Below are 20,930 nucleotides of genomic sequence, written 5' to 3'. Positions count from 1 at the left end.
TTACAGTTGAACTAACAGCAATGTTATCAGTCCCTGTATAATAAAAATCTAAAATCAAAGACCCATTGAGCATAAGAGACATATATCTTAGCAGAAGTCTACAAACGCCAGGAAAATGTGAATTTATTAATTAACTAAGAACTAATAGGTGTATGGTTTACATCAAAATTTTAAACCTAGCTGTGTGACAAGGTGAGCAATAAAATATGGCTTACCTCTAGGCTTACAACTTATACAAAACCTGCAAGTAGGGCAACTTAATGCATTTACGGGTTTTATGTCAATACATATAGCATAAACTTCTGGTACAAATTTAGTATAACTTCTTGTAAAACTTGTAGTATATAGAGGTACGCTTGGTACTCTTGAGAGAAAGCATTCAAAAAGGCATGGAACCCCCTATTTCGAAAAGATTGTTGTTCCTTCAAGAGTCATTGGGTGCTACTGAAAATGGGCTCTGCAAGAAAACCTCATCTATTATAGAAATTTTCCAATTATCTGTCATCATATACTGCAGCTAGCATCTCTTTCTATCTGGTGGATTATAAGGATTGTAACTGTTATTCCTACACAAGCCTTCATTTTGAGAGGGTGATATTTTTTGAACAAAAAATGGAGGAATGCTTGCTCTTACCTGTGATTAATGGTCTGCTAGCAAAATCACATGTTTCAGAGCTGATCATTCCTACAATTTTGGTATTTTTAATTGCACAGAAAAACCTCCTTTTCCTTAAACGAGGAATTTTGTTCCCAACAAACTTAAGGCTAACTCATGCCCTTTATGTATTAAGCTATAGTTATAAACGTTGTGAATCTAGTGATTGATGATTTATGTTAGCCACAGGTACCTCAGTAAGGCTATTTATTGACAGACTATAATTCCCGTTACCTGCTTTAGACCAGAGCACCAGAAACTTGAAATGTGATTCATAAAAACAATAAGCTAATTCCAGACTGTGTTGACTTAATTCATAGTAAACTATTTGGTCTAGCTCATCATCCCATTGGAGTCCAATACTCCTTTGTCTTGGTGACATTAAATAAATGTTACTGTGAACATGATCATTTCTTCTGATAAGTCATTGCTGTGAGCTCAAAAAAATGACATTCAAACCCTGTACCTTGCCAGTAATTTACATCATGTACCATTTCAGCGGAATCAAAGTGCAAGAAGGCTAGCCTAGGAAGACATTCCACTGAAAAATTCACTGGAAATCCAGGGACATCCAGAAAACCAGGGATTCTAAATAAGGAAGATATTGAAAGACTTGAAAATACCAATTTGAACAAGGGTGGAAAACGAGGCAACAAGGATGGCGACAGCAGCCCAAGCCCTAAAAAAAAGAAGCTGGAACAGTTGTTTAAAAGTAGCCATGACTCACCTGTTGACACCTCAAGAGAAAAACTTGGTTATCCAGTTTCTGGTCGTGGCCCATATGAGCATGTATATTCAATGAAGCAAACTAGCAATCTTCATATAACTACCTCATCTCCTGTACCTCAAAAGCCTCAGTTTGTAGGCCGCAGTGGACAGGAACATGAAATTAATAAATTGACCACAGCACAAGCCAAGTATCCATCGCCAGTTGACAGTCATTTTCCTGCTCGACAAAGGCTCAAGCATCAAGACGGTGATACATTCAACAGGCCAGGAACTTCCTCACAGCAAAGTGCTTTATCTCTGTCCAGCACCAGAGTTGAGGTAGACTCCAGGCCCCAACAAAGGGTTAATGAAAAGCATTTAAATTCTGGATTCCTTCAAAACACTGAAGAAAGCAGTGGTGCTTTGCCACCAGAAAATTCAGGTGGACGGCATGTGGGTGTCGTTGAGGAAGATCTTCCAAAAAGCCAGGCCTCCTCATACTGTCCAAATTGTGTAATACTGCAGGAGAAAATTCGACAGCTTCAGGAGGAACTAGATCGGTTGAAGTCTAACTTACCAGGTACGTCAACACATGTGAAGTGTCCCAGAAGATTGGAGGTTCATGTGCTTGCTTTTACACTTTACTGGTAATAAGTTTGATTTTTAAAGCTGTGGCTGGCACTCTAACCAGCCTATCAGCCTATCTATAGTTTTCACAGTTCTTAGCTGTGAGGTGGGAAAGCTCACCCATAGGAAAATTATGCTTCTTCTATTTGTGGACAAATGCCTTGCTGGTTGATCCAAGAAATAGCCTTGGTGTTGCATATCCATAGCTCTTGCAAAGAGGGAGGAAGAATATTTAGATGTGTTGTCATGTGAAAGAGATGGGAAGGGAGAATGAGGGAGGACAGTAAGGGGATTCAAATGTAAAGTAGAAACAAAGAGACAGTATCCTATTTGTTGGCCTGCATAGGCTGTATTTTAAATCAATGCTTCTTTCACAGATCATCTTGTGGATAAAGATTTGATTTTAGGTATGTGTATGGTATCTGACATTCCCCAGGCCAGGTTAGAAGACACCTTTATAAAAAAAAAAATCTGTGAGCAGAACCAAGCCTTTTTTGGCTACTGTTAAGTGTGATATATGATTTGTGATGTCAGTAGAAAGAAAAGAAAAACAAAACGCTGTAGGTGACTTTGATCTGAATGCACATTATTTAACAATTGTATTCTCTGCACTGTACAATTCCAGGTTCACTATTTTAATAAAAAGCAAGCATTTGTGCCAGTTTCTCAATCAGTCTAGATCCTTTCTGCCACTAAAGTTTGAGTCGACACTTCTTTTCTGTTTTTATTTTGAAAATACATCTTGATTTTGTATTCTTCCAAGTTAATTTTTAGTTGCCAGAAATAGTAGCTGGAGAAAATAACTCAACCAACCCTTTCAATGTCAGAGCAAAGGTTAGGAGAAAGTGAGGGAAGATCAGTGACAACAACAATTTGGAAAAGAAGGGGTAGGAAAATAAGAGGAAGAAGTCAGACTGTAGATGATGGAAGAAACACACTTGGATTACTCTCAATCTAGTTCTTCTCTTCCCAAGCAAGCTAATAAGTAGTCTAATCCTTGTTCAGTTAACCTTATCCTTTAATATCACTTATAATCAAGACTACTGAATAAGAGAGAATGGAACAAAATTTTAATTTTGCAAATTTGTAATTTTGTTACCTACTGTGTGTTTGGAGAAAGGGCAACTTTTTTCTTTTTATTCTTTGTGTGTTGAACTTAGGGCGTCTTGGTAACCCTACAGAGCTACGATTCCCTTTAAGATCCAGCCATACTTCAGTCTATTCTTCCACGCCTAGCCTAGACAATTCCGTTCCTGCTTACCTCTAGCCCATCTTAATGACTCCCTTGTTCTCTATCCAGATACAATCACTAGGATTGAATTATGAATAAGGCAGCGCAATTCATCCTGCTGGATCTTAAACAGAAATACAGGTTTGCTGACTTGTCTATTTTTCCTTGTGAGTTGATAACCACATTTTGATTGGTCCAAACATAGGAAAACCAGAGCCAGGCATGTAGATGGTCAGACCTGAAACTTACAAAACTGTTAATTTAAAACATTCACTTTGCAGCTTTCAAAATAAGCATTATATATCTCATACAGTGTGACTTCCTCAATTCTTTTTGTACATTTCAAATGCAGAGTGCTGTTTCATTTTTTTAGAGCAGTGGTTTACTTATATTTCATGAATGATGTACTCACAAACCATCATGAAAACTGTAGCTGATCTCAGCTATAAGTATTATGAAAAGTAGTATGTTTTGGTTTTACTTATAGTAGTTTCTCACATTATTGGTTGGTTTTGAAATTTTTGAGCTCATTGAAGTCCTTAAATTAGTGTTTTAATCAAACTATCCAAACCATGAATAAACAATATGTGTTAGTGTGAAAATGATGAGAAACAAAATCCAGCTGTGCACTATGAGCATATATTTTATATTAATCTTATGTGAAGTGAATCAGAAATATGGATTGTATCTAAAATCAATCACTGTAGCATGCATCAAGGTAGATGAGACAGTTATGTATGAGTAATCTGTTCTAAGTATGCTCTATCTATAACACTTGTAAAATGTTTCAACTGGAAAGCAATTGTAATAACAAGTTTTTGTATACCATCTCAGAAATGATGACTTTTACATAGGCAGAGCATTTGTATAGAGTCATAAGGAGCAACATACCGATCCTTTGAGAATGAAGATGGGTCAAAAACAATTAGGACCCAATTTTCATGGAAGAAGCGGGAAGGTTGGGTCGAGAAGTTTCCCGACTCAGCAACCCACCTCCTTTAAAAAGCCTCCTGGCTTTTTGTTATGGGGAGGTGGGGGTGAGAATGGAGTCAGATCTGCCACCTCTGGAGGCAGGCCCAAGGCTGCAATGGAGATGGGTGGATGGCAAGGCCGGCAGACTGGAATGTTCATCTCCGTTTACTGGGACGTTGGTCCAGTTGTAATGATGTATGACAGGCCCCCAAATCTTCACCCCTACCCCCCACCCACATGTCCGCCCACTCATACCCACATACCCTCTCGTACGCATGCTTCCCCCATGCCTCCTCATACACTCCATGCCTCTCCATACCCCATCACACTCCCCATTTCCCCTCCATGCCCCCCACTTATCCTCCATAGCCACTCACCCAGTTTCCACTATGGACAGACCTCAGGATGTCTTCAAAATTAATATTTTAAAAACCAAGCTTCTAGTAATCTAGTAGAGCTGTCTTTCAAATACACTTCATACTGAGAAAAGGTCGTTCATAAAAGCTATTTCAAGAAATTTAAGTCCCCTCAAGTGATCATTCTGTTGTAAAGACAAACAAGCACTTGCCACATTAAAGACAGATAATCATTTAATAACCTCCTAAAACTGTCAATTAAAATCCCATGCCGAGATAAGTGGTTCTGTAGCTTTTGAAACTCAGCCAAGGATTTATAATGGGCTCATCTGTAATAATAAAGCCTGGGAAATGTGAACAGTAGAGTCTATTGAAACTGAAAAAAACAGATGGCCTTATGCCGCGCTTTAGGAAGGATGTGAAGCCCTTGGAGAGAGTGCAGAAAAGATTCACGAAAATGGTTCCAGGGATGAGAAACTTCAGTTATGAAGATTGATTGGAGAAGTTCAGCCTGTTTTCTTTGGAGGAAAATAGGCTGAAAGGGGATTTGATATAGGTATTCAAAATCATGAGGTTTCCGGTCAGAGTAGTTGGGAGAAAGTGTTCCCAATCATTGAAGGATCGAGAACCCAAGGGCACAGATTTAAAGTAATTGGAAAATTACTTAAATAAATTTAAAGAAGCAAAAGCGATATGAGAAAAAACTTTTTAATGTAGCGAGTGGTTAAGGTCTGAAATGAACTGCTTGAGAGTATGGTGGAGGCAGGTTCAATAAAAGCATTCAAAAGGGTATTAGACTGTTATTTGAAAAGGAAGAATGTGCAGAGTTTCAGGGAGAAGACAGGAAAATGACATTTAGTGAATTGCCCATTCAGAGGCCTGGTGCAGACACGATGGGCTGAATGGCTTCCTTTTGCATTGTAACAATACTGTGATTCTGTGATATTTTTCTAAGTTACACCAGACATTCTGTCAATCAAAGCAGCCCAGGAGCACATGATTGTTTTTTTTTCTCTGAGTGAAAGCTGCTGAAGGGTTTCTCTTCAATTTAAAAGGGTTCTGGACATTTAAATCACTTCAGATTAAAGCACTAGAGATTCCAACCACTGTTTTCTTCAATTTTGAATGGATAGTAGCACTTTTCCATGTGGGAAAAGTACTCAAAGGCATCTCAACATTTACACAGTGCTGATCAATGTCAACTTACCTTTACAGGACAGAGCCCTATAATCAACTGCAGTAAAAACACATTTAATTTACAATACAGTATCTAACTATTGAAACTGAAAGAGCACTTTGTTTTTGTATTTGAAAGCCTGTCAATGAAAGAATTCCAGGAGCAGGTGACTGGTTTTTTTGGTTCCCCACTTGGGATTAGGGTTCCCCTGTGGCTCATGATTCTCTGAGAGGTCCGAACCCGGTCTATTAACAGAAGGAGCCTAACTCCTCTAAAGTTGCCGGGGGGATTGGCGGGAAGGGGCGGGGGTGGTGATGGTGGTTTGAACCTCTCATCCCTGCAATGGAGCCAGCTGGGGCCAGGAGTGCTGCGCACAGACTAACTGCCCGCACTCTTATCACATGCTGCTGAAATTCCAGGCCTTAATTTACATATTTACTAATGAATGACATAATCTGGCAGCAAATAGTTTCGCTTTTAGATTTAAATAATTCAATTAGACATCTGAAGTTTTGTTTCTGACCGGATGGTTTATTTTCACATCAAATAAGTGTTTTTAGAACTATGACAAAGTAATTTCAGGATGTAAGGCTGCTTTTTGTCAGTAGGTGGGGCTGTTGCACTTAGTGAATATTTCAAGTTAATGGTTTGTTCATGATGATGATTAATGGCACTTTCTTAGCCTACAGAGGGTGACATTTATTTTATCATGATGGTTAATAGTCTGAGATGTTAACTGCTGGCTTCACTTACTTGTGTGGATGTGTCTCAGCTCCTCAGTCCACTTTTAAAAGACTGCTTTTAATGACTGAGTTCTTCCTTCTGTTACCACTGTGGTCAGGGATCTCCACTGGGAGAGCAAAGAAGGAAGCATAATTCTGAAATTCATGCTGCTTGAGGGTTGAGTTATTAAGAGATTGATATCCTGTTCAGATCATTGAGATTCTCTCTGTAAGACTATCTAGTTAGTGATTTTTCAGACAATGGAAATTATTTCACCTGCTATCTTGTGGGTTTTCTATTTTACAGGGATATATATGAGGTTTTTTGCCTGGAAAGCAATTTAAATTTAATCTTGGCTATGAAGTTTAACCTGTTTTAGTCTCACAACATAAACCATTATAGTCAAATATTTTAAATTCTATTACAGTTTAGTATGTGCCATCGAGTAACCAGTCTAGTTGCTTTACCTGATGCTATATTATAAACTTTATTTTCAAACTTGTTTGTAGGCTTCTGCCTCTATTATTAGTTACTACACAGAAAGGGAGATGAAGGTAGTGATGAAGAAAGCAAATTCAGATCAGTAGGTGTAGGGGAACAGCCATGTAACCAGCAGTTGTTGGGGAGGAGATTCTGTAAATAAACATTGTAGTTGAAGTTACTGGAAAAGGGGAAATGAAGTGCCATAGCGTAGTCTTTGAGGGCTGGCTCCAACCAGTGGAACATTGTATGTGGAAAAAGGATAAACAACCAATGGATGAGTTGAAATGGATAGTGCGGGAAGTGGGTGGTGAAAATCTTGACCTGGAGGTAGGGAAATGAAATCTTGCTCAGCGGGAAGAGAGGTGACCGATATATCTGCCTAGTGTAGGGTGGGGGAGGGGGGGGTCTGTTTTTTTTTACCTTCTGTATTCTTTCATTGGGTCTCTGTTTCTGGCTTAGTGGAGAGGGATGTTTGGCTAAAAATGTTCACAGGGATGTGGGGGAAGGTAGATAGGGTGAGGCTAGTTCTTGCAGAGACTCAGATTTGCTTCTCATATAAACAGTTCATGATTTCCCTATATAGCAATTTTTTTTATAACCTAATAGGCTAATGACTTACATAGGAAATTGGAGCAGAAGTGGGTCATTCAGCCCTGCGAGCCCATTCTCCCATTCAATTAGATCATGGTTGATCTTCCACCTCAATGCCATTTTTCCACATTATACCTTGATATCCTTAATATCTAGAAATCTATCAATCTGTTGCCTTGAATATACTAAATGACTTGAGCCTCCGCATCCCTCTGAGGTAGAGAATCACAAAGTTTCACCACCCCCTGAGTGAAGAAATTCCTCCTCATTTCAGCCCTAAATAGCCTACCCCTTATTCTGATTCCCATGCCATTAACACATTATGCCATGTATGGGTCCTTTACAATCAATTGGCCTTTTAATGCCACCTACTGCAGCAATTCCTCAAAATCCTGAGACCTGTTGCAGCTTTGTAAGGAATTTATTTTTTAAACGGTCAGCAAATCATTTTATGCTGTATGTATTGGTGCTTCTTGGTCTACACCTAATGTGGAAAGACTTACTCACATGTAATGCATTGTGTCCATTTGTTTTTCTATTTTTAATATTTTCTGATCTTCAGTTTTGCCTCTCTTTTTCGTCAATTCTGATGAGGCGGTGTATAATGATCAGCTCCCAAGAAATTGCCAATTCCTCCTGTACAACGGGAAGCATCTACGTGTAGCCCAGCTACAACTCTCTCATCTGATTTCTCCTTCCCCACTTTCATTCTAGGAGTTACTCCAACCTCCAACCCATGTCACTGAACATGACTGTTGTAGCAGTACTGTTTCTTGATTGTGATTTTATATATTGATCCAACAGAGTTTGAATAAAATTGTTGAGCATGTGCCATAGTAAGCTAGTATGATATCCTTCCTGTTTTGTGAACTGTGTTCAAAACCAGCCTAGAGTACTGGAAGGAGAACTTCTGTCTGCTTATAAATGAGCTCAGTAAGTCTTGATTTAGTTTCTCATAGAAGCGAGCCCAACACACAAAGCTATCCACAGTTGAACACCATTTAACACTAACTTGGTTGGATCATTCAGAGAGAGCACAGGAGTGGCTGATGTTCAAAATAGAAATATAACATTTGTACAGGAAAGAATGCTGATATGAAATGGCAGAGAAGGAGCATTATTTGACGGAGTACAGAAAGATTTGTTCTGCTTCTGACCAATGATGTACTTAATGGTGAGACTGGTTACAGAAAGTGGAAAAAATGTTCAATTTCTGAGCAGGGATATCTTCACCTTAATCAATACAAAAATGCACTCACAAGACCCTAAATGCAGGTAGGAAACAGCAAACACAACTACAGAAGAGCAGTGATAAAATAAGAAAATGCCGGAAGTACACAGCAAGTCCGTCAGCACCAGAAAGAAGAAAAAGATGGTTAACGTTTTGGGTGTAGACCCATATCACAACCTTAAGCTGAAAGATAAGTGAGACCCTTAGTGGAACTGAATAAAATAAAAATGGGGTCACAGGGTGGGACATAGCAGTGGGTGAGAGAAGGGCAAGGTAATGAATTGGACAATTTATTTCTGAAAGTCTAGAAAATAATTGAAAATTGATGGGTAATGTATGGAGATCATCCAAGTAAGGCAATAGAAAGGAATAAAAGGTTTGGAAATAGTAAGCAAATGGAGTGAAAAGAACAAACTACAAATGCAAGAAATTTGAAATAAAAAATAGAAAATTCTAGAAATGCATAACAGACTCACCTGCATTCGGAAGAGAGAAGATAGACCAAATTTGCAGTTGTTGTCTATTTCTAGCTCCAATTGTGATTGTAGGTTGCGTACATAACTCTTGGGCTAGTATATTCCGTGTGGCGGAATTTCCCTTCCTGTCATCTGAGGAGTTGGCGGCAAACAAACCCACCCATACTGGCTGCCCCACACCCATTTCATGCTCCAGTTAGCTGGAGGTGGATTTCTGCCCCTCAGTCGGGAGGAAGTCCTGCCGCAGAGAGCTCTCTGGACCCTGCAGTGCCAGAAGCTGCAGTGGATAGCACTGGGACTGCAAGCAGTCCCCAGAGCCTAAGTCCCAGGAGGCCAGGACCAGGTATGTTTTGGAGGCCTCAGGCAGGGAGAGTAGGTGAGATCTGGGGGGATGGACACAAGGGCTTTGGTGTGTTGGTGGAGAGGCTGCGGGGGAGGGAGCCCCCACAGGGGTAAGACCTTTTGGGGGAGTGGTGCTCGATGTTAAAAGGAGGCTTCTGATGGAGGCACCCCTCGCCATCCCGCCCAAGGCCTGAGCAGGGTTTTTCAGCCTGCCCCTGAACACCTCCCGCCAGCCTGAAAATCTAGGCTGGCTGGGAAACAGCCCTTAAGTGGTCAATATTTGACTACTTAAGGGCCTCAATTGAGGCAAGGATGGGCCAGCCAGCCTGGGCCTTGCCTGACCCAGCGTAAATTTGTGGAGAGATTGGGGCAGGCGGGATCCCAGTGGGAAGGTCCTTCGAAAAATTTGACGGTCACCCCCCCCATCTACAAACCTGCCACTGGGGAATTGTATAATTCTGCCCTTGAATTTTGTCTGTTTTTTTTCTTTCAACTTTGTTGTTTTCTGTAAAGTTCCTTTAAAGGAACTTGCTTATCATCCAGTTTCTAGTTCTGACAGAGCCTCTACCCAAAATGTTAACTTGTATTTTTCTTTACAGGTACCGACAGGAAATGTTACGTATTTCCAGTATTTTCTGCTTTCATTTCATATTTTCATGATTAGCGTTTATAAAATTTTAATTGTACAATAGAACCGTGCTCTAAAAGATTAATTGTACAATAATCACGCTTATACCATAAATGTCTATAAATATTTTCAGTGTTTTCATTATTTTTGAACTGATTTAACATTAAAGAAAGTCCTCTAATACGTATAAAACAAACATGTATTTACATAGTGGTTTCTCACATCTTTTATAATCATCTCAAAGTGTTTCTCATTGGATGAATTACATTGTGCAAGTGCTGGTAAATGTGCCAGCTGTTTTGCTCACAGGAAGATCTCATGGACGTCAACGTGACTGAAAATCTTCTGCAGCCTCTTGTCAGTTAAAACTAGCTGTTGAAGTTAATACCTAAATATGAAAAAGTTAGCTAATTACACGGTTTTGAAGATTTGCTACTATCGCTCCAAAAAAGCATTGGAAATCCAATGTTTATAAGTTGTGCTTAAAGCCTGCATTAGGCGTTGATCTTGATATTGAAAGTATGTTATTAATCGGTCACAGTGGTGAATTGTAAATGGTTGTAATTTCTAAGTTAATGATGAGAAATTTCAAAATCTAATCAAATTTACTTTTTAAACATTCACCAACACATTGCACATTGGTGTGGTTGGACATATTTGTGCCTGCCATTTTGCATTGAAATATAGTTTTAATATCAGGTGGGTCATGTTATGGAGCAGTGGGAGAGGAAGGAAGGCATAGAAGTTACCTGGTAAAGAGCAGATAACTTAGAATAAGTGTGTGATAGTAGAATGTAACAACTCTCAACTGAATGCAGTACTGTTCCACAGTAGTTTCTTCAGGTTGCTTTATAATTAAATATTTGTACTGGGGAGTGAGAAAGAAAAAAACAGTGTGGTATTTTCTTTAATTCCATGCACTGTAGAAATGCCATACTGAATTTATTTTTTGCCAAATTAGTACTAAGCCATAAGGAAGAGAAATTAATACATAATTAACCAACTTCTTCCAGCGGAATAGAATAATCTAAGTCCAAAATGAACAATTTCTGAACTGTTATGCTATGAATTGATTAGATGAGCTAATTGCGCAACTATCAGTACTCTATTCTTTAAGACATTCTTCTTGAAAAGAAAAAGGAGTATGTCAATGATGTAACAACTTGATATAACCTGGAGGTCCATGTGTGGTGTGAGATCCCTGATATGTTGTTGCCCACTGGGTGGATGACATATATAGTTAGCTAATTAGTGATGTTTCTGTATAGTTTTGGACCAAAGCTTTTCTCTGGTTCAGATTATATTCAATCTTTAATCTCTCTCTCTTGAAACTGCTCTGGGTCTGCTTGCATCACATCTTTTTTTTCTGTATCTCCTTATTTTTTTCCTGTTGCTAAGTAGAGTGTAGTAATGGAGCACTGCTATGGAGCACTGTGCTTATAAACTGACAAGTTACACAATGTCTGAATGACCTTTTTGTTTAAATCTAACGTATTGTCTCTTATCATATACTTGTCATCGATTCATCGATGCAAAATGTTTCACACAAATATTTAAGAACTCGTTTCCTCTCTACAAAGAATAAAATGTACAGACTCGGGAGTACATGTGTTTCTGACAGTTTTTATTGTAACAAAGAAATGCAGAATGCAATGGGGATGTCTAAACTAAAAGTGAAGATATTTGCTTTTTAATCTAGTTAAAGATATCTAAACATATGACCCTTCAGAACAATACATGTGGCCATCAACAATTTTTATGACTTTACTGGATCTAATTTGATCAATTCTAAGTTCAATATCCAAAATTAATACGTGGTAAGGAAAGAAGGCCTTGCTGCTCTCATTCCTTTGTGCTATTTTATGATGGGACTAATAAATGTCTTATTGATTCATCACTTCCTAATTATTACTAGCTAATAAATCTTTTGGTAAGTGAACAATATATTTCTGGTTTCTGCAGGTGGTAAATCAGTAAAGTATTAATTTGAAAGATGCAGGCACATTTTTGGAGGTGTTATTTTTGCTTTGATGCTGGTGAGTCATAAGGCAAGAAAGGGGTGCTGATAATCTGGTTTATACAATGAGCCATTTTCTAACATGATCTTTTGAATTTACTAATGCATTTATGCAATGCTGCTGTTGAGTTTTGCTCACACCAAAAAAAAAAGAAAATAAAAATCTGGAAGTGCTGTCATACACCAGAGGAATGAAGACTCTGATAGCTGTATTTCAGTTTCTGAGATCCTACCGAAAGAGATGGAATGATGATGGCAACTGATGAAGGTAAGAAATTTAAATTTTTGTTTGATTTTTCTTATTTATTGAAATATTGTGTTGATTTTGAAGAATGATTATAACAATAAATTTTACATAATTGCACCCAAAGATTTCTAAATGACCGGTTACCTGTGGAAACCACAACACGCAGTTAGACAAAGGGTACAGGGGCAGACTGATAGCATGTGTGGTTTATTATATCTGTGGGATAACTTTCAAAATTGTATAAAATAAAACCATATTCTAGATTGTGAAGGATGAATATCATGAATGAGATAATAGTATACACTCTGCAATTCCTTATTGTCTTTTCACGTAGAAATCGATAACTGATTTTTGCACAATATGGAAGTAAATGCCATGTATACAGTTTTGATGCACCTTTTAAAAAATTTTTCTTTCTGCAGTGAGGAATGGATGGTGTTGCGAATTAAATAAAACTTCACTTAAGAACATAGGAATCTATAGGACCAGAAAAGACCATTGCATTCCATCCAGCTGGTAGCAAGATTTAAAAAAAAATGCGTCACTATATTTGTCTCCTACAGCCCTTGCTACTTCTTATGCCATAAAACTACCCATCTCCCCCTTAAATTTTCCAGCACCACCTTTTGCCATTGCCCCAAACCATTGTAGTTTACATATTCATCACCCTCTGTGTGAAGCAATAAAATCTAAACTGTTCATCTTCTGTCTTCTGAGCTTGGGTTTTTTACTTCTTGTTTGTGGTTATGTAAAGCAATTAAAAAGGATTTCATTTATCTATGCCCCTTAGATCCTCAACATCTTTAATAAGGTCTCCCTTCTTTCCTCTGGTAACACTTAGACTTTTTTAAGTATCTGCTTGGAGCTGTGGTGCTTAATTTCCCAATATCATTTACTTGATGATCTCTGTACCCTCTACAAAGTGGAGACTACCATAATTTTACACAGTACATCAGACTGGTAGCTCTATGCTAGCTCGCTATTGTCCTCTTTAAGGGATTATATTAGTACCCTTGCAGTTGAATCTTGTTACATGAGGTTTCTCTTTTATTTAAATTTAGCTATTCTCTAGAACAAAAATGAGCTGTTTTTGGGCTGTAGAGCAGCACAGAGCGTTGAACCCCCAAAACCTTATGCCATTGATACATCTATTAGGAAATCAATTTGAACCTGCAATTTCCCTGTCTGATGAGTTTACATCAAAATTGTCCCTTTGGGGAAAAAATACAGAACAAAGAGCAAGCATTGCACTACAAGGAGGAAAAGCTAAAAGGCTATGCTCAGGAACTTCTTAGAAACTATTTGTGTATGGTAATGGTATTACCGTACCAATTTTCTTTCTAGTGCACTTCACTGGATTATAGAATATTTTTTCACTTTGTATTTTGTGACAGTACTAAGTAGTCTTTAGTCAAGCAGAAAACAAATCAGCAGCAGGAGTCCTGGAAGGAAAATGAAGAGAAACATTTTTTAATAAATGCTCTCTTAAATACAGATTTAATATCTGATGGTTAGCTTCGGATAATTTTTGAACTGCTTATGAACATGCATTCTATACTTTTGGTGGGGTAATTGAGATATTACAGTACCTAGAATTTTAAACCAAAAAAAGATGACTGGCAGTTGGGTATTACTGATGTGGTAGGATGTTGCCTCGTGACTGTGCTTTCCCATGTGGTGAAATACTGATTTCAATCAAGTGGGGAGACCTTTTAGATAGGTGAAATTAGAATGCATTTCAACCATGATGTACCTCATAGCAGCTTACATTGATGAAATTCTGGATGAAGTTAGCTTTCCTTCCATTTTTGTTGTAGGAATGGTGCATGACCTTCAAACAGTTAAAAATTCTTCTAAATGATGAGATTTAACAGTTACAAGGATTAGACTTTTCTGAAAGCTTTTACTTCCATATATATAATGGCACTCTTGTCAGGCAATTAAATTAGTTCCACAAATAAGTTAAATGCAATCAAGTTGTTACATATTTTCTGAAACACTATGAGGAGGTGCATTTTCTAGAAACCTGGAAATTAACATTAATCTCCCCCATTCCCTCTACCCTGCAAATTTTTACCTTCCTTTGGATACCACTTCTAGAAGAACTTCAAACTTTTACATAACTGGCAATGGTGCTCCACAGAGAGGGCCCAGTGAAGATGGACAAGCCTTATGAGCTCAGTGTGATGTTGTATCTTGTGTCCCAGCTAAAAACTGATGGAGTTGAGCAAGTAAGTACCAGGAACAAGTGGCACAGGGACTGTAACCCAGAACCACCCTTTTTATTCCAGCGTTCAACCACCTCAGCTACCTAACCAAACAGAACTTGGGTAGATAAAGTGCACCTGCAGTGACTCAGGCAGTGTTTTATGCTACTTTAGTTTTTACTTGGTTTAAAGCTGATTAGTCCCTAGTTAATGACAGCATCAAAGAAAGAATGAACTAGTTGCATTAGATATATTCTTCACAAGTACTGTTGTTTGGTCCTTGGTTTCAAGACAATGACATTTTTGGAATCTGTTGGTATTTAAGTAAATAATTTTCACCTATAATAAAATCAATAATTCTGTATTTAGAGGGAAAATTAAGGGGAATTGTGTCAAGAGCAGATGCTAAACTCGTCTCTGCCTTATAAGAATAAAATAAAGATCTTTCATGCTATAAGTACAAAATTTCCCAACCAGTACCCTGCCCCATTACTGGATGGGGTAATTTATGAACAATTAGCTAGTGATTTCAGTGGCAGTGAATTGCTAATCTAGGTTAGGCTTTTTTAATGTGAAAAAAATTGCTTACATTCATATCCTCAACTTTTTTACTTTACAATGTCTGCAGCTTACTTTTAAATTGTACGTTTGTGTAAAATGTCACCGTAGAACCACTAACAGGAGTTGCAATATTCAGGGACAGTTAATCAACCATATAAACCTATTTTAATATTACTGGAGTTTCAGATTATGACTGAAATAATAAAGTTTAATGCTATTTTAGTAATAAAATTAATTTTTGTATTTAAAATCATAAACCTACTGCTAGTCTTATAACTTCGTACTGATAGTATGCATTTCTTGACGCTTCGTTGCTAGGTAATATCCTCACGAATTCTCTGTAAAATCTCATGATAGTGCCAGGAAGGTTTGGAGAATGTTACAGGTCTATGATGACTATTTAACTGTATTCTGATGTTTACTAAAAATCAGTTAATCAAATCCCATATGTTTTAATTAGGTATTCATCTTTTATTAATGATCACTACAAACTTTTCAGGTGGACACATCACTGGTTATAAGCCCCTGCAAATCCTGCTGCGCAGCATGCCATGTTGTGGGTTAAGGAAAATGTGAGACAGTGTTTAATGCCTGTCTAAACAAGGTCCAAACAAAACCTAGAGGGACAATTATTTCATATTTGTTCACCCTCCACATTAAATGAATAGGTGATTGTCCTAAAAGAAGAAATTGGTACCCTAGTTCTAAGACTCTTCCGTATCCCATGCTATGTTCTGGATATTGCACTCCGATTTTTCTTCTCTTGTCATTACTTGTAGTTGCACTTTTTCTCCTGTTGTAGTAGTAGTAGTAGTAGCAGCAGCAAATTTCACACCAGGATAAAGTTCTTTCATAGCTTAATTCTTTACTTTCTTCTGAGTCACTTTGTAAGCTCTTATTTGTTCTTTAGCGGTCCTTTTAAACAAGCTCTTTTTAGTCCTGTAGCTTCTTTGCCATCATTGTGCTCTAGGTTTTGAAGCTTGGTTGTTTCAGTCTTCAGTCAAGGGGTACATTGATCACAATGGAATTAAGTAAAGCCCCTTTGTTCCCATGGAACTATATTGGTCAGTGCCACTAGAGTCCATTTCAAGCTAGAAGGTAACCACAACATTTAGTTTGAGGCTCATGCAGGACATTAGCAAAGTGTAAGGAAAAAGCTCCCTCAACGGGGTTTCACTGTTACACAATCAGGAGGACTGTGGAGCAGAAATTCAATTCACAGCCACCAATTTTTCCATTGTTAAATTAACAAAAACCTCCTCATTTTGTGGCGAATGGAAGGCCAATGACTAGGCATTTGGCAGCTTGAAATTGCAATTGTAAATGACCAGGTGGAGAGTTTTCCCAGGGCTGATGCAGAAGAAAAGTGCTAGAAGGGGATCGGTGGATGTGGGTACTGAGGGATATAAAGAAGCGGTTGAAGACCGTGACTGGATTTTAGTCCATGAGTCGGGTGTGCAGAGTTGAGAGAATTCCCACTCAGCAAATCCGGCTTTTAAAAATGGCTGCCTGCATACTGGATTTTCAGTTGGGGGTGGGCTTTGTTCGAAGTCGGGGTGGGTGATCCTGGAAGCAGTGAGGAGGGTGCCGTGTGCAGAGGTGGGCTGGGTGGGAGTGCCTGCCTTGGGGCTCCAGTACTATGTCTAAAAATTTTTAAAAACCATGAAACACCCCTCCAGCCCTCACCACCCCCCTCACCCTGTCCACTTGCTCTCCATGCTTGCCAACCCTTGCCACCTTATGCTTTGTACCCATCACTATGGCCCCTCATACCATCCATGCCCCTGTACCCACCTTCTTGTAGCCCCATGCCAACTTAGTGCCAACTCATGTCCTCCACTTTGCCCTTACACCTACCATGTTAAGTCACCCAGTATCCACCATCGGCAGACCTCAGGATCAATGCAGAGGTAAGATAAAATTAAGCTCTATATAGTAAAGTTCTAAGTGTCCATTGCAGACATCACTATATTGAAAAAACACACTCATTCATAAAAACCCATTTACAAAATTTACATTCTCTCAATTACATAGAGCCTTATAACAACAAACATTTCACTCAAGCGCACAATCCCTTGTAACAGCAAGCATTGGAATTCATAGTCCCACTTCAAAGAATATATAACCACTTGTAGCTGTCAATCAAACTAAAATGGCTGGCAGTGTACTGTGATAATGGATGATTGTGAAATCAGTCATGCAGCACTAATCCAGTAATGGAGGCCCTCAGGCTATGTCAACAGACAGAGTAAAATAGCAAGCCATGTTTTTATTTAACATTCCAGACATTTTTTCCAAAGATTTTTCAGGCAGAACTTTTAAATGCCTTGATAGCTCCCTTTGACAGGTGCTTTTGACAGTTCCTCTTGATACTTTTGAGAGGTCCTCTTGAATTTGCTTTTTACGGTTTTGACAGGTTTGTTAATAGTTCCAATGAGCTTGACAGTTAATGGATTTATGCACTTTTTACACACATTTATGCCTACTTGTAACAATTCCAAAGGGCATGATACTTCCCCCAAAGGCACCTACCTCCCCAAAGGTGTCCCAGGACCATATCCAAAGGGACACCTTATCTCTCCTGGCTATCCAAAGAAATGCACAATGTTTAGACTTGCTCTGCACACTTCAGTTTTCACACCCGGGTATAGAAAAATCCAACTTCAGTGGAGGCAGCTGATAATTTAAATGGTCACCTGCCTCCATGAACTGTGTGTGTGTGAAACGTAAACTGCCTCCACTCCCACCCCCACGAAAATGAGAAGTGCCATGTTTGGTAGTGGGACTTAGGATTTTTGGGTAATTCTGCCATTTTCGCCATGGCAGAGAGGCAGTCTGTCATGGTGAAAATCCAGGCCCTTGTATGCGATTGAAACCACGAGAATAGAGAGGCCACATGAGATATCACAGTCGGCTGGGACCCCATGAATATAGATAAATTCAGATTAGAGGTGAGGCAAGGTATGACAGTGTCTTAGCTGCTGGGGCCATAGATGTGCCATGCCAAAGAAGGAACCAACCTATCATGGATCAATAATATAGAATGCAAAGTTAGCAGGTGGGAATAAGTTGAGTAGAGTTCATAATAAAGTGAATTAATGGCCTATTGAAAAAATTAGCATGATTGATTTAATGGCTATTACGTATGCCATGATATGTTCTTCTCGCATTTACATATGCGACTAAGTTAGCTTAAGCTTAAAGAGGTTGAATTTTCTTGGAGTTTCTCCTGTCCCCCAACCATAACTTTGTTTGATGTTCAGTGGAAACCCTGTTTACGTGTGTAAATGAGATTTCCATTGAACTTATGTTGAAGCGACAGAACAGATGGATCTCTGATGATATGCACTGCCGTTGAAGCAATCTGAGGTTGATAACCTGAAGATGGAGTTGTACCCTTCTGCCTATCATCAGTCAGCACAATGCTATTGATTTCCTTATTGATCTACTGCAATCTCTTTTGAAATAAATAATTTTTTGAGGGGCAAATTGAGGAGATACTGGGTGCCTTTTAGAAACAATAGAATATCAAAGAAATCCCAGACATGGGTGCCTTGATCAGTTGTCAATTTGTTTAAACCTCTGTGTTATAAAAGAAAGCAGGGTACCTTTCAAGGCGAGTGGTTATCATTGAAATTAGTTCAAAAGACTCATGCAGGGCATTAGCAAAGAGTAAGAAAAAAAGCTCCTTCCGCTTAGTACCATCACTGTGACACTGTCCAAAAGACTGCCTAGGGGGAGAAAGTCAACTCACTGCCACCCATTCATCTGCATCAGAATTGTAGTGGACGCCATATTGATTCAAGGTGTCTAGGGCACCTGCTTGAAATGGGCATTAGGCTCGTTAGATATGAAAATTGGAGTCTCTAAAATTCAAATATGAATGGACAAAGCTTGCAATGCATGTGCTTTGCCCAGTTGCACCAGATATTGAGCAGCCCACCAAGCAATTCTTGAAGGGACCAATGGAACTTGCCGAAAAAACAGTTCACTAATTTTTTAAATTCCTGGACCCATAATGAAACAGCAGCATGCTGCTAGCGTTATTTGTGGATACCTCTTGAGACCGTCTCTCCCCACTTCACCTCTGAAACTGTTGGCCAGTTCAACGAATTTGATTCAGGCCTCAGGATGGCATGGACTGGCAGATAGAGTGATCATTTCTTAGATTTGTGATAGTTTTGGGTGCAAGGCAAATTTTTTGATCTCTGCCACTACTTCTAATACTGACACATAATCCAACATTTTGTGATGCAGTGGGTTATCACGGTGTGTTTATGGGTGAGCTAAATGTTGTGAAAAGTTATTCATTTTATTTCAAAGAAATTTTCTGTAGTTCAGCAGAATTATTCTTCAAAATAGTCAGAGGGTGCTTCTGACATGATAGTTTGATGATTACAGATTTTTAAAAAATGGTACCCCTTTCTCACGCAAAGAAGAATCTTTTAATAAAGGAAAACCTCCAGTTCTCCCATTATTTTACTGACTGAATGGGAAACATAATTTTCATTGTGAAACTCTCCCACACAGCCACATTATTCAAAGCATTGCCGAGTTGCCATTCACTCAAGGGCGTAAACATTTTCAACAACAACAACAGTGTTATATACAACAGAGTTACATTGTGTCTTTAATATAATAAAATGTTCTAAGGCACTTGACAGAATGTTACAAGGCAAAATTAGACACAACTATGTAAGACGATATTGGGGCGGATGGCTAAAAGCTGGTCAAAGAGATAGGTTTTAATGAGAGTCTTAAAGGAAGAAAGACCAGTACGGGGTTGGAGAGGTTTGGAGCATAGGCAGCTGAAGGCACAGCCACCAATAGTGGAGCAATTAAAATTGGGGAAGCTCAAGGGGCCATAATTAAGTGAGCACAGATACTTGGAGAATTTTGTGATTGAAGATTACAAAGATCGGGAGAGGCAAGATCATGGAGGGATTTGAAAACGAGAATTTTAAAATAGCGGTGTTGCTTGACTTGGGGTACAGGATAACATTTTGCATCAAAATTCTTAAACAATGTAGAGAGAATAGACTAACAGTGCAAGAACTCTCATTAAACCTGACCTGATCAGGGATAGGCTTCATTAAATTGCAGCCACTTCAGAACTTTATTTACTTAGATAATCTATTCAAGTTCTCAGTCTGAGCTGATTGAGCTTCTCAGGAAAACAAATACTTCATTGGTTGCGAGAAAGTTCCATTGCAGTCGGAGTAGGATTTACAATTATTGGATGTTGATTCCATGGGTGGAATTTAATGCCCTCCCCTGAGTCAAGTTTGGTGGCAGGATGCATTTAATTGAGCAGGAGGGTGGCAGGTGGGAACCCTGCTGCCTTTCTGCCTCTGCCCTGATTAAATCCAGGGTAGGAAGGCTGGTGGACGGCCTTCCCACCCCACCGCCAATTGAGGCCCTTAAGTGGGCAATTAATGCCCACTAAAGGGCCTTATCCCACCACCACTAGTATTCACCCAATGGCAGTCGGAGGACTCGCCATGCGGGAAGCTCAAAAAGCAAACCCTGCTTGCGGAGTCCCCTCATTCAAAGACACACAGTGGCTGGTGAGGGACTCGGCACCGGAAAGCGGGTAGGCCCTGCTGAGAGCCATCCCTTTCCTTTGCTGCTGACCGCCCTCCCCACTCCCCTGAGACCCCCACCTCCATTCTGCCATCACTCGCCTGTGGCCTGGGTC

At 39.1% G+C, this 20,930-nt stretch overlaps 1 protein-coding gene across 4 annotated transcripts in view; it reads left to right on the top strand.

Annotated features, from left to right (window-relative positions):
- prdm11 (PR domain containing 11) overlaps positions 1 to 20,930 on the top strand; it is a 159,628-nt gene that overhangs the window by 56,214 nt on the left and 82,484 nt on the right. For 3 of the 4 annotated variants that reach the window (XM_078548854.1, XM_078548855.1, XM_078548856.1), the window contains exon 7: positions 1,155 to 1,943. The exons of the other annotated variant lie outside the window; for it this stretch is intronic. In XM_078548854.1, the coding sequence (XP_078404980.1) occupies positions 1,155 to 1,943 (789 nt within the window). The remainder of the gene's footprint in view (positions 1 to 1,154; positions 1,944 to 20,930) is intronic. 4 annotated transcript variants of the gene reach the window in all.

This window comes from Cetorhinus maximus, chromosome 9 (genome assembly GCF_964194155.1).
Source record: "Cetorhinus maximus chromosome 9, sCetMax3.hap1.1, whole genome shotgun sequence".
Lineage (NCBI taxonomy): Eukaryota > Metazoa > Chordata > Chondrichthyes > Lamniformes > Cetorhinidae > Cetorhinus > Cetorhinus maximus.
Note: the sequence above shows the minus strand (reverse complement) of the source record. Positions and strands in the feature narration are given on the sequence as shown.